The 13,915-nt window shown below is 38.8% G+C and overlaps 1 protein-coding gene across 1 annotated transcript in view; it reads right to left on the reverse strand.

Moving 5' to 3' along the window:
* pmepa1 (prostate transmembrane protein, androgen induced 1) overlaps positions 1-13,466 on the reverse strand; it is a 40,852-nt gene extending 27,386 nt beyond the window's left edge. Inside the window, exon 1 of the mRNA XM_085407100.1 lies at positions 12,926-13,466. Within this exon, the coding sequence (XP_085263226.1) occupies positions 12,926-13,022 (97 nt within the window). The 5' untranslated portion in view covers positions 13,023-13,466. The remainder of the gene's footprint in view (positions 1-12,925) is intronic.
* Positions 13,467-13,915: the final 449 nt, after the last annotated feature.

A 13,915-nucleotide genomic window follows, 5' to 3' on the forward strand; every position in this document is an offset into this window, starting at 1 on the left:
GTTCTATTCTATTCTCAGAGCACATTAGTTTAAAGGTAAACCCCTTACTCCTTATAACCCCTTTCTAAAAAAGCGAATAGATTCCACCATAAGCAGGCTTAGGTTGCATACTTTTCCCCATGATCAACTTTTCGATTTTTCCAATGATCAAAAATCTGAGGCCAACATTTACATGTTTAGCTGCTCTGTAGACCAGGAGATCTGCTTTGGGCTTTGAAAAACACCATCGAATGTGAACAAAAGGCCACAGTGGAAAGGAAAAGATGTGTTTTCCGACTGAGCCAGCTTAGTGGGGATGTAGACTTGGCCACAGTGCAAGAGCATGATTGTAATATAACTTTGTTTTGATGTGCATGTGGGCTTTTATTTTCTCACCTTTTAGCCCTAAAACCATTAGAATCACATCCTTAATGTGCATCTGAAGCGGAGTACAGGGGCTGTCTGTGTGCTTTTCTAGCCTGCTGCTCTGTCTAGACACACTGAAATCCACTCAGTGTGTACGTGTGTAAATGTATGTGCGTTTGTGACAGTCAGAGAGTGAGGGGGTTACTTGGCGTTTAGGTGGAGCTTGGTTTGTGTCTATGTGTTTGAATGGTTGAATATGTAATGATAATTATTAGCAATATAAACAGCTAGGAGGAGTCACGGTGGCATTCTGTGTGTGTGTGTGTGTGTGTGTGTGTGTGTGTGTGTGTGTGTGTGTGTGTGTGTGTTTGAGGATGCAAATGACGTGGTCCCAGCTGTTTCCTGTGAGCCAGAGGGCAAAGGAGGCAGACGCGTTCTCTCTGGAAGTCTGAGTGTGTGTGCGCACAGGGGTCAAGCCCACGGTCATGAGCGTCTGTGTCGCGTGGGTGGGGGGAATGGGAGTGTATGTGTGTGCTTTGTACACTGAAGTGTCCATTGTCTAGACTCTGTCTAGCAGTGAGGGCAGCTGATTGGTTGACAAATCATCGTAAATGTCGCACAAAACGTCTTTGTGTGAAATCTACATCACGGATTGCTTCCGAACATAATGTAAGGTATATCCACACAAAAGGCCAAAATACGTATGTGGTGACTTACGTAACTCAAATTCTTTTTTCACATTTGGTGAAAATCATCTATGCTTTTGTCTTTTTTGTAAGATGCTCTCCAGTAGTTGACAATCATCCAAGTTTAGTCTTGACTCTTTCATGAACCACATACAGCCCAATTTAATCTCAAGTGGGCTAGATCAGTGAATCAAGGAAAAATAGCAATGAAAAAAACACTGTCTAAATTTTTCCATTTGTTTTAGAAGACACTCTGACTTCATATGAGCCATTCATTTCAAGTCTGAGATGTCTTCAGAAAAGTATGTGGAATCTCAATAATATGTGTCCGTCTTCCATATTCACTCAGGCTACTGTCACCACAAAGGCTACTGTCATAAATCAAATAAACACTTTGCCTACCTGGCTTAACAACTTTGCTTTGGTGTGGTAGGGCAGGCCACACGTAAGGTCTTTGTCAGTAAGAAGGCTGTAAAACTGGTGATGATTCAGACATCTGGCTTGAATGATACAGTATGAAAGACTTTCACGACATGATTCATTCTTAGACACTGTCAGCACAGTGCTTCCTTTTTCAAAAACCCAGAGAAAAGTTCAAAAGTTAAGACCTGCTTCACTGAAATTTTCAGACATTGAAAAACCATCCAGTGGGTTGTTTTGGATCTTCTGGCTGGCTGGGCATTTGACACTCATGGTTTAGACTTCTAACCTTAAATTTTAAGCAATAATTTCATTGAGCACTGCAGTTTCAAATATTTTCTTAGACAAGGACGTCAAAAAAATGTGTGTTTAAAACGCTCGTTTGTTCTAATTTTTTGATTTCAGCATGCAGATTTTTCATTTTTGGAGCCTGCTCCAACCCTGTGCTGAGACTTGGCTATCTATATTGATCTGTGGCTTCCTGCAGTCAGCATCAATATGTCCAGTTGTTATATTTACTGGTAGCTTTGTCAGCAGGTGGACAGAAACAAATCAATCAGTCATCAAAGGTCTCATAAATATATCTGCACTTAAAAAAAACAAACAAGGAACATAAAACTGAATTCATTAACATAATATAGTTAGTGAGGAGAAATATTATGGGAGAAGGCACACAAACAACCAAAACCAACCCCCTCCGCTGTGACAATGAACCTTTCACCCCTCCTCCTCCCTGCCTTCTCCTGACCTGACCCTTGACCTTTACCCTTAAAGATACTCAGACTGTTTCACTTCACCCACTGCCTCCCAGCAGATGCAGCACGACATTGGTTTCAAATGCAAAAATGCCACCATTGACACAGCAAACATTTGCATACATCTGAATATCCGAATGTCTAATGAAAATCTGCAAACTGAATTACTCATGGAGGCCTTTGACATAACTTAAACATAATCTTGATATTTCTTCCCACAACGTCTGAAATCACTCAACTACTTTCATGTTTCTTCAAGTTAGGTTAATGTGAAAAAGCCGATGGTCCATCAGGAGAGTTACTAACCTTTTAAGGCAAAAATATTGCTAAATGTTAATTAAACAAGATGACTCATAAACTACAGTTTTGATGACTTTCATTCTGAGTATCACTCTAATTCATTTAACACCAGAGATTCCATATTAATGCCATAGGGGTGCGATTCTAAATGACTAAATAAACATTGATCTTAAGTATGAACAGATTCAATTGGAGAAACTTTGTAATTGAGAAAACAAAGGAAAACGATTCACCAATTTACTTATGAAACTACTGACGTGTCACTCAGAATAGTCTCTACATGACATCACATTTAAATTCCATGTAGACATCCAATCATATGCGTACAGAGGTGACAAAAACACAAACTCTTAAAGATATAAAATAATAATAATTTAAATTTTCTTTTCAGCAGACAAGCCTGCGTTCATGACCTGTTCCACATTAGCAGGTGACACCACGCTCTTAAAAGACCAGACAGACAAATTATGACTCAGACCAATTAACAAAAGCCAAGGGACACTTTAATTTCTTCTCAACACGTAATCAGACATTAACGTTAGCAACTTCCTCTGTCCCAGACTAATTAATAAGAAAACAGTCTTTTTTTTAAACTACACTGACACACAACAATTGAAGTATTTAGACCAGACAGTCATAAAGGTTTATTTTTCGTCCTCAGCGTAATTAACGAAAAACAAGAGACAATCTTTTCCACATTACTGTGTGCGAGTCTATGCCTACAGCAGGCAGACAGTCATTGCCTTTATTTATAGAGCCAGCCTCTTGGACCTCAGACAGTCTCTGTATGGATTTATTCACACTGAGAGACAGACATATAGGGCTGGCTCTGACTTCAGACTAATTAATGGGACAATATGGGTCCAACAGCCTACAAGAGGCTCAGCTGAATGCTGACTGGTATGCAGATAATATGCAAAAAGCACACACTCACACAAACACAAACTCCCCAAAGTGTTGCTGACCCAGAACCCCTAGACACACACACACACTGCATGCATCTACATATATGCATGATGAGAACATGCTGATGACTTTTTCGAGCTGTGTGTGTGTTGTTGGTGTCTAGACCGAGAAACAATGAACAGCTGAGAGGCTGAATAAAAAGGAACGAAAGGATTTAAACAAAGAATGAAGGAAAAAAACACTTTAAATCTGCAACTGTGTGTTATTTAATCCAGTAATTGTTGAATTAATAATGTTTTTTGTCTACTTAGTCAAAATTCAATTTTTAAGAAAAGAAAAATTATTTAAAAGTAAAACCTGACTATGTTTACTTTAAACATATTTATTTGTGTGTATATGCATATATACATCCTCGACCCTACGCAAGCAAAAGCTTTTTTTTTGGTGACTCTTAATTTACCTACGGATGATATATATGTTTAACGTGACGTGAAACAAACGGAAACAGAGACCATAACAACGTTCCCACAAGGAGATGCTGAAATAAACATAAAATATATGATATAAACCAACCAACATATAAACCAAATTATTTTACAGTTTTTGAATGTTTTATTCAGACTGCTTCACCCATTAAAGAGAAGACAGGGTGCACATATATGCATTATAATAAGATTACAGCATCACATTTTCACATTTAAAATTCAGTAAAAAGATGTTACAGCCCCCGATAATGCATTGCTTTAGATGGAGAGACTCTTGAGGGATGGCTGTTATGAGGAAAGGCTGCCCAGAAACTTTACCAGCAGCACACATTGTTGTGTGCCTCAACTTTCGGTCTTTCACCCACTATGGAAAAAAAAGGCACATTTGGACGTTTCTTGCATTAGAAATTAAGTATGCAGGCTGATACTCATCTTCTAGTGGCAACTCTCGCTATCTTCTCTTGGAAAACTTGTTTCAAATTTTTTAAACGTTCTCTGGTTCTTCAAAGAACCATCACCAACTAAGGAACCTCTACTTATGCAGGTTTTTAAATTACAAAAGGCTCGGTATTAGTATTGACTTTGCAAAATATAAGTATATATATATCTACTGTGAAAAGACTGTCAAAGTATAACTGACCGGAGGTTAAAGCTGCCTGATACCTATATAGTTGCAGCTTGGGAGGTAGAGCAAGTAGTCTACTAATATAAGGGTCAGTGGTTTGATCACCATCTCCTCAAGTCCTTGGGTAAGATACTAAGCCCCAAATTGCCCCTGATGCATCCATTGATGGTGTGAGTGTGATAGGTAAGTGTTTAAAGTGATAGAAATGAATGATGTTTGAATGGGTAAATGTGGTTTGTAGTGTTTTAGGGCTTTGAGTGCTCAGCAAGAGTAGGCAAGCACTATAAAAACACCAGTCCATTTACCTCCCATAGATTTCAGTCCATACTTCATTGAGAGCAATGCGTCTCTCTAACATCTCTGAAAACCCTCATTTAACTTTGTCAGTAACTGATATTGTTGTTGGGTCACATACATTTTGCTCTGACTGAATTTTCAAGGATAATGTGATGGAAACCTGAAAAATTTTAAAATGAAAAAGACTTTTTCTGCTTCTAGGGAACAAAAAAGGAACTAAATTAAAAAAAAAAACAACAATAAAAAACAATACAAAAAAGAAACTGATAAAGGGCATCGGCTATTCCTCAAATGATTAAATATCATAAATATTAAATATACAAATATGGTTGATCTCTGTTAAAAACCACTAATGAAAATGAATCAATTTGACATATCCGCCACTAGAATTTTAAAAAATGCATGAAATTGAATACAAGACAGGAGGTGAAATGGAAAAATCAAGGATGAAACAAGCAAGGAGGTGAGAAACGTTGGAAAGAGGCAATTTCTCACCAATTCGCAGTAAATAGGAAATGCTATTCTTGTGCCCTTAAGCAAGACACTGAACCCAGTTACTCAGGAGTCGTGCGTTATCGGAAACTGAACAAAGGGGAAGCAGATGTGCCAACTTTTTGTGGTAATTCTTTTGAAGACAAATTACTATCTGTATATCGTACACGGGATTAAAGCGATTCTGTTTCTGGGACGATGCCAGCTGTCAGTCACAGAAAAATGAAACACAAAAGGCAGAATTTGATCCACGCCAACCCATCTTCTTTAGCTGCGAGAAAAGTCCAATAAGGAACATTATTGTTTATATTGTTTTTTCTTTCTCAATCCCCCCTCAACTGACTGCTCACACAGAAATACACTGTCACACAGGGAGGAAATTAACAGACAAACGCAGACTAACACATGTGAACGCGTGCGCACACATGCACACTCACACAGAGGACTGAGACAGCCAGACAGAGCGGTTTACATAATAAGTCTAGGAGGCCAGCCAGAACAGACTCAGTCATTTAATTTCCATGATTCACTGAGTGAGTGAGAAAGGAAGAAAGAATTTAACTCTATTTTCAGCACTTTGCTGAAACCCTTTCCCTGAAATAATACACTGTTTAATTATTCTGAAGAAATAATCAGTCAACAGCCCCCAAACAATGTGCCAATATAAAGGTGACAGATATGTCAAAAGGAGCATTATGCGTCATTCCTGTGTTGCTACCACAGTTTACAGTAAAACAATCAAAGACAGATTTCCATGCAGGTTGCCTCAGGATGTACTTTCGTGCCAAAAATAATCTGTCAAAAGCAGAAATGGGAGAAAAAAAGTGAAGCTTTTTTTCCTGTTTTTTAATGCACATCATGTCTTGGGCCACATGGAAGCTGCAGCCCAAACAGGATGTGGGAGGGATTTTCATTTTAACAGCGTGACACATGATAGCGACAGAACGACGGGATGAATTTTAGATGTGAGATTGTCACGCTATACATAAAACTTACATGTATTCTTGTTGAATTTGGTGCAAGTAGGTGCAATTATCCAAACTAAGATCAGGAGAGAGTAATGTTCTTGTCACAGAATTACGAGTGAAAACTGGATTCTTTTGGTTGTGGTTAAGGTTAATCAGAGTCATCACTTTTACTGGTTTACAACACAAACTTCATATATTTAATTCCTTAAGAAAAAATATGTTGTTTAAAATGCAGGAAAGTGTAAATCAATTAAATAGTTAGGCTAGTCTAGTGAAATTATCTCCCTCTTCCGTATCATTTTAATGTGAAATTCTCTGGACTAATGTTTTATTTAAGTGGACCTATTAGGCTCCTTGTTTTCTGCCATACAACTCTGTTACAAGCATTTTCAATTAAACTGTTCAAGGAATCCCTGTCAGCAAAAGTTAAAACACCCTGTTTCAGTTATTTCTTCCACTCGTGGCTCTGTATGATGTCACTGAAAGTGAAAATGTCATATACATTGAAATCCCATTCACCTGCTGGCCATATCTTTCATATACGATTGGGCAATCAGAGAGTCAGCTTTAAGAAAAGGGAAAAAGCTAAAACCAAGAATGATAATCTCATTTGTTTAGAAAATCTATTCATCTATCTCCCTCCCTGCCGTCTCCTCCAACCAGTCACAGCAGATGGCTGCTCTTCCCTGAGCCTGGTTCTTCCTGTTAAAAGGGAGTTTCTTCTTCTCACTGTCGCCAAGTGTTTGCTCATACGGGGACGTCTGATTGTTCTGGGGTTTCTCTCTGCTATCCTTTCAATTTCAAGCACCTAAGGGCAGCTGTTGTTGTGATTTAATGCTACATAAATAAAATTGAACTGGATTGAAAAGAATATTATATTAAAAATATGGAGCTGAAAATGGGTATAGTGGGCTTATAAATCATATTGTTCAGAGTCTGATCTAGTGTGTAGACATTTATAACTGTAAATAAAGGAGCAAATATGTCTTGATGATTTTCAGATTGTATATTACTTATGTTGCCACCCTTACAGTTAGTAGAGGGAACAAATATTGAAAGCTAAAGCCTGTTAGTATTACAAGTTGTCATTGTTTCATTACCAGATTTAGTAGAGGTAATTCACTGCTAAATGCAAGAACAAAAAATCAAGAACTGTCTTCAATGAACCTGTTAACAGCCAAGAAGTCACCAGCAAACCACATTAGCTTGCATTTTAGCAACATGCTAAACAAGCATAGTTTCAAAAAGCAGAAGATGTCATCTTGGAAATTGACTGTCTTTCATGCATTTCAACTCCTCTTATCTCCGACCAGATGAACAACATTTCCTTATGAAGCGTTGTTGGGAATTTAACCCTAACACTAAAAGGTTCACTGGCGATCTGGTGGATGCTAAGAGGTTAAAGTACAATGTGATCAAATAAGGGTTGTTGCAAGGATCAACCTTGTGACTGAACATGATGCGTGGTCACATTGTGTCCTTCCTCCTGCCAACGTTGGCGTCATCCTCCTCTCCACTCAGGAACTCTATGACTGTTTTTCTCAAATTCGTTAACCAAAAAACCCACACTCCTACCCTCCAGCTGAACTCACACATACTTCGACACACACTATTGATAACATTTATGTCAGCTATAGAGTCAGACTGAGGACGTGTTGATGTTAAGGCAGCCAGACATGTAGTAACAAATGAATAGCGAAACTGAGCTACTGGTAGGAAATGATTCTTACAAGCTGATACCAGCGATGACTTCACTCCCCCTCTCCACATACACACGACTAGTCTGTGAGTAATGCTGATGTCATGTGCTTTGACTATCAATATCTGCTGCTCAGAACAGATGTGTTTTTGCATATGTGTGTGTGTGACTGCACAGGTACACAAAACCCTACAATTACAACTTGTGAGACAAAGGAAGGATGCGTATGAGAGGAAGCGAGACAGATAAATGATAATCTGAGGTGACTCAGAGGATCTGCAGCTCTTTCACAAATCTCAGATGAATGCTTTTATCTAAATTCAGTGACTTAAAAGTGTTTAAATGCTTCAAATCCAGCTTTGAAGGTACACGGTATGGGATGCCAAATTGGTTTGAGATGCATTATGTCTTTAGAACTCAGCTAGGAGAGCTGCTTTTCACTTAATTTCATTTCCAGTGGTCGTCTCAAAGTGTCTATAAGAAATACTATTTTAATTATCTGCTAGTTAGATGCACCATTTGTGTTGGTTAATGCAAAATTAACACAACCATGTTAACGTCTTTTATAAATCTCAGAAAGAGATATAAAAACTTGGACAGATAAAGCTGAAACTTTCTGATTTATACCGCTCAAGTGAAATGACTAAAGATGGGGTTTTTTTTAGTTTTTTTTAGAGGTGAACTGAACCAGGCAGCCTTAATATATGCAGCAACAGATATGTCAGGTGTCTGCTATGAAATCTGTGCTTTCTTCTTCAGATCTATTTTTAAGATCTTCAGAGGTAAAAAATTTAGGGAACCCCTCCTTTTTCTATCATGTCATCCTTTGATCACCGCATCAAGTGCATAACGGGGATTATCTTTTACTTTGTTCTACTGTGCTTTTCATCTTTCCTGTCACACTCCGGTGCTTACTGCCCAGTAAAGCTGAACAAGCTTAAATGTGATATTGTTTTTGGTTTTTTAATAAAAGCCAACGCATCGTTAGTTTCAGTCTGTCAACTCCTACGCAATCTAAAATTCACCAGAATGTCTTTTGTTCCGTTCTTTTTTCCTCTTATTTCTCCTTCACTTCCTCTGTCGTTTTCTTTTACAGACACCGTATTTGCTTTTTCCAAAGTTTTGACATTTTCTTCTTGCTAACTTCTCTCTCCGCTGTCTCTCTAGTCTGCTCAGTACTCTTCACTGTCTGCCTCTTTGGTTTATCTGTTTCCCTCCTCCTGTCCTCCAGACTAAACATCACGTCTGTTTTCAGACAGAAGAATTGAGTATGCGCCTCTGTCTGCATTCTTATCTTGCCTCTCTGTTACAAGTTGAGGCAACTATGGTTATCACATGGCTTGATTGCCATAATCCCTATCAACATTACTACATGCTTACATGGACTTACTTTCTTGGAATTCTAGTTGGGAGATTTCGATCGCAGACTGGTTCTAAGAATAAAAAAATCCTATTTATATTACCAAAACATTTCATGTGACTTACAGCTATTGCATTTCTACAGCTTGGATCGGCACTACAGTGCTTTGTCAAGTTGTGCACCAACCCAAACTGGTGATTGAACATTTTAATGCGCTTGTCATGCTAGCTGCCGTATTTTGCTGATATTTACAATAGTCTGCTTATACTTCTTACACTTAACGTTTTTACCTGCTTAAACAACAAACAATGCTATATCAAGTAATACCTGCTAAAGAGCTGCTAGCTAGCTGTCACTGGGAATGAACCAGCACTGAAATCTACCATCACACATTACATTTTGTACTAAAACTTGCTGTTTGGAGTGTTTCATATATGTCTAACCATAATAACAGCCAGAAAGTTGAGGGAACACATCGTGTCATCTTAGCTATGTAGCATGAGAGCTAGCTGGAAGGGGATATGTCATTAGAGTGTCTAGCTGTCTGTCAGGCACGCATTGTGGAATAACTTGGGTGTTTTGTGCATTAAGAATAAATTGTAAATATCTGCAAAGTGCAGCATATGAAGCAAATGTTATTTCTTGGTAAGTGCACAACTTTCTACACTATACTGCTGAAATCTATACATCACAAAAGTAACTCCATTGAGGCCACTGACACACTGACCTTTCTAACTGTCACAAGTATACCATTTGTATGTTTTCAAGGCATTGCACATAACTTTATTTATCATGCATTTACAGAATCAAAGTATATTCAATATGGATTATTGTTGGGAAACCTGGTCTGACAGCATCTGCTTGGGACTTATGTCATCTCAACATGGCAGCATGGAAAAATGACAGGTGACACCATCATGAACCATTTCTGCACAAAATACATTAGTCACCGTTCTCCATTATCATGGCTTCTAAATTTTAAATGAGAAAAACACAAAACTTGTTAAAATATTGCTTCAACCATCCAGAAAAATCACTTTCAGGAGAAATTAAGCCTTTTTATTAATGCTTCAGTTTAGGTCTCTCACACATTGCTCAAAAGGCTTTTCAGTTTTTAAAAGGCAGCAAATCACGTCATCATCTAATCGCTCATTTGGATTAAGCTCTGCAGATGTGATTGCGAATAAATATCTTTTAGTTTTGATCTATTTATCAGATCAAATAAGACTTCTAATAACGTCACGTCTGGCTTTTTATCACTATTTCTGGCACTTTAGAGGATGTATGATTTATCTACTGAATGAAAACTAAAAGTAATCATTTTTACAATTGTTACAAATACATCTTCCCAATTATGAAGGTGAACTTGCAAATGCTTAATCATTTCATCAATAACCATTTCACTGATGTGATTTATACTTTGTCTGGTTCTTCACTATAACTCGTTTTTATTGTCTGTTGATGCAGATGTTGTCTGTGGCTTCTGTGTGTGTCAGCAGGATTACACAAGCCGAATTTGATGAAACCTGATGGAGAGGTGGAACATGAGCAAAGATGGAGGCTGTTCAGTTTTGGTACAAATGCAGAACATTTTCTTTGAAACTGACCTTGGTGGAGATAAGCGCTCTGTGTGTAGCTTGCTTGTTTAAACCTGCAAAACTGCAAAGATTTGTTTGCCCTAGATCTTAAATGTTTAATTCGTCATACATGACAAGATTTGGATAAGTGGTGAAGCAAAAGACATTAAAGGTGCTGTGGAAAAGGAAAAGGCCATCTATCTGAAACTGCTGCTGGAACCTCAAACATGATTAAGAGAGATATATTGCTTTACTTGTGACAATCATTGTGATAATATAGGGTAAGGGTAAGTAAATAACACCCAATACAGACTTGGTGATTGGTCCATGACTATCTGGTAATCACTGGTCGTGAGGGAAAAATCAGTATTCCCAGCCTTCTTAGCTACCAATTTCACCTAGTGAGAGCCAGAAACCTCCAAGAACCAATGCCATCCACTTGGGAACAAAAACATTTTCCCTCAGCAACTGACAGTTGGATCACATCCAATATGGCAGACCAATATCGAGCAACATGTGCATGACGTCACATTAAAAAACCTCAATAGGCTTAAATTGTTTGCAGTGTCTGTGTGTGCACTGTCTTCTTCAACAACCTAAACTGCGTCTGAAGCTGTCTGAGTGACACACACATGCACACACACACAGCTTTCATGTCTTAAATGACCTCACAACATTATGATTGTTTGCAGTTTTAATAGTAGGTGTCCCCAGCTGGAAGAACCCCATAACTTCACTCAAGTACTTTAATGAAGCACAGATTGCACTACAGTGTACTCTATATTTTCTGTGCAAATACTGTACTTTGTGATCCATGGCATTTCTTTTAAAGGTTTAGTTACATATTTTGAAGATTTAAAAACTATAGATCATACTCATGCATCAGGAACTATGATCCAGTGTTATCATGTCTGCGATTTATTTTATTTAAATATACTGGGACTGTGAGTTTTACTCAGCTAAAAAGACCTAAATCACCGTCGTCAAACATGAATCAGGGAGTCAGATCCAGCTAGGCGAAGGGTCCCATGGACAGGGCAGTTAAGTCATTAATAACTCCAATATTACGACGCAATAGTAAGAACACATTTTATATATATCTACACAGACAGGGACCGCTGCTGCTTTACTGTCTTGCTAGACCAAACAGCACACAAAGATTCCGACACAAAGTATACGCCAATATAAACACACGCAGTGGAACACAGGGATTTCCCGGATACGGCCACACACATAAACACACGCGCGCGCACTCTCACACGCGCGCACACAGACGGGCGGCTAGACAGCCGTCTGGCTTTGCTCGAATGACGAAGCGACGACAAAACTTCCAACTCCCCTGCTTTGTCACCGATCAAACCCAGGTATTCCTAGGGCATCAGCTTTCAGTGTCCCCCCAAGGTAACGTCCTGACAGTTTCGTCGCACTTTAAGTCTTACTTTCACCGTCAAAATCCAAAATGAAGGAGCAGGTTTTCTCTGAAACCCAAGTCAGCTGAGCGTTAAGTTCAAAAGCAGACAGAAAACGCCAACGGCTCAGAAAGTCGACCAAAAAAAAAAACACAGCAACCCCAAACTGTCAAAGTTAGCTGACATGGCGAAGAAAACAGCTCGAAACAGCCATGATGTGATATAAATTAAACCAAACAGAAGAGCTTTTTCATTCCGAGTCTTCAGGAAGAGATGGGGAAGCCTGAGGTTTTTGGTTTAAGTTCAAAATGAGGCGTTATTAATCACAAACGTTAGAAAAGGAGAAAGGGTAACGTAATATTCACCACAGTTAATAATTGCAGGGAGTACCATGACACATATTAAAACTAACAGCAGATTCTAAACTGACTCAGAACGGAAGACTTAACTCCAGTCGTTTAAATAAAAGAAATAATGTGGAAAGAGCAGAGGGAAACAGAAACTCTTCCGAGTACCTGCAGCGAAGCTTCACAGACGCATTTTTAAGACACTTGAAAGGAAAAAGTGAGCGAGGTAGAGGCAGAAAAAAGTCATTACTCACTGATTTCCATGCTCTGGAGGGAGGTGTAGCGCTTGCAGTTACAAGTACAGGAGACATTGGCGGCGGTGGCGTTTAAAACACCCATCAAGTTTAACATTTAAATGCTCCTAAAATCAGACATAAATACTCCGGGACAGAGAGGACGAGTGGAGGAGGAGAGGCGACCGGAAGAGAGAGAGGAGACTAAAAAAAATAAAATAAAAATCTCACAACAAACTCCCCTCCAAAAAATCCTCCTTTTTTCTCTGCTCTCTCTCCAATCTCCTCTCCTTTCCCTCCGGTCCTCCTCCTGTCTCGGTTCTCTCCTCCTCCTCTCTGAGGTTTCTCCTCCTCTTCCACGAAAATCTATCTATCTATCTATCTATCTATCTATCTATCTATCTATCTATCTATCTATCTATCTATCTATCTATCTGCGTGCCGCTGAAGTATCGCTGCAGCCTTTAAATGTAGTTTCAACGTTGTAAAAATGTACTTCAGCTACTTTCAGTCCCTTACAACAAATCAGCTTTAGAGGATCCGCGTTTTGCGCCGAGTGACCGGCGACTAAACTGCTGAGGGAGTCTGTCTGGTCCTGTCTGTCTGTCCCTCTCTCTCTCTCTCTCTCTCTCTCTCTCTCAGTCTGTCTCTAGGGATTTCTCTCGCTCTCCCTCGCTCTCTCCCTCGCTCTGGCTCATCTGCCAGGTCGTACAGGCAGGGAGGAAACCACAGATAAAGCAAAGATCACACATTTGCCTTCCTCAGAGAGGCAAACCTTGCAGAATCACATGACCCTTATTTCATATTATGAATACTGTAATCATAAATATCTTTTTTTACTGATCCATTTTATTGTCATTTTTATGTGGTTTAAATGTACCAAGGGGTTCTATTTTGTACATTTATGCGCGTCATTGTCATGATTTTTAATCATAAAGATGTTTCCCACCATGTATATGTCGACTTCTTGTGCAACTTTTTTCTTTTAAATATTAAGATAATGGAAATGTA

Source organism: Rhamphochromis longiceps, linkage group LG5, assembly GCF_057381845.1.
Source record: "Rhamphochromis longiceps isolate RC_006_pf linkage group LG5, R_longiceps_female_GT1.1, whole genome shotgun sequence".
NCBI lineage: Eukaryota > Metazoa > Chordata > Actinopteri > Cichliformes > Cichlidae > Rhamphochromis > Rhamphochromis longiceps.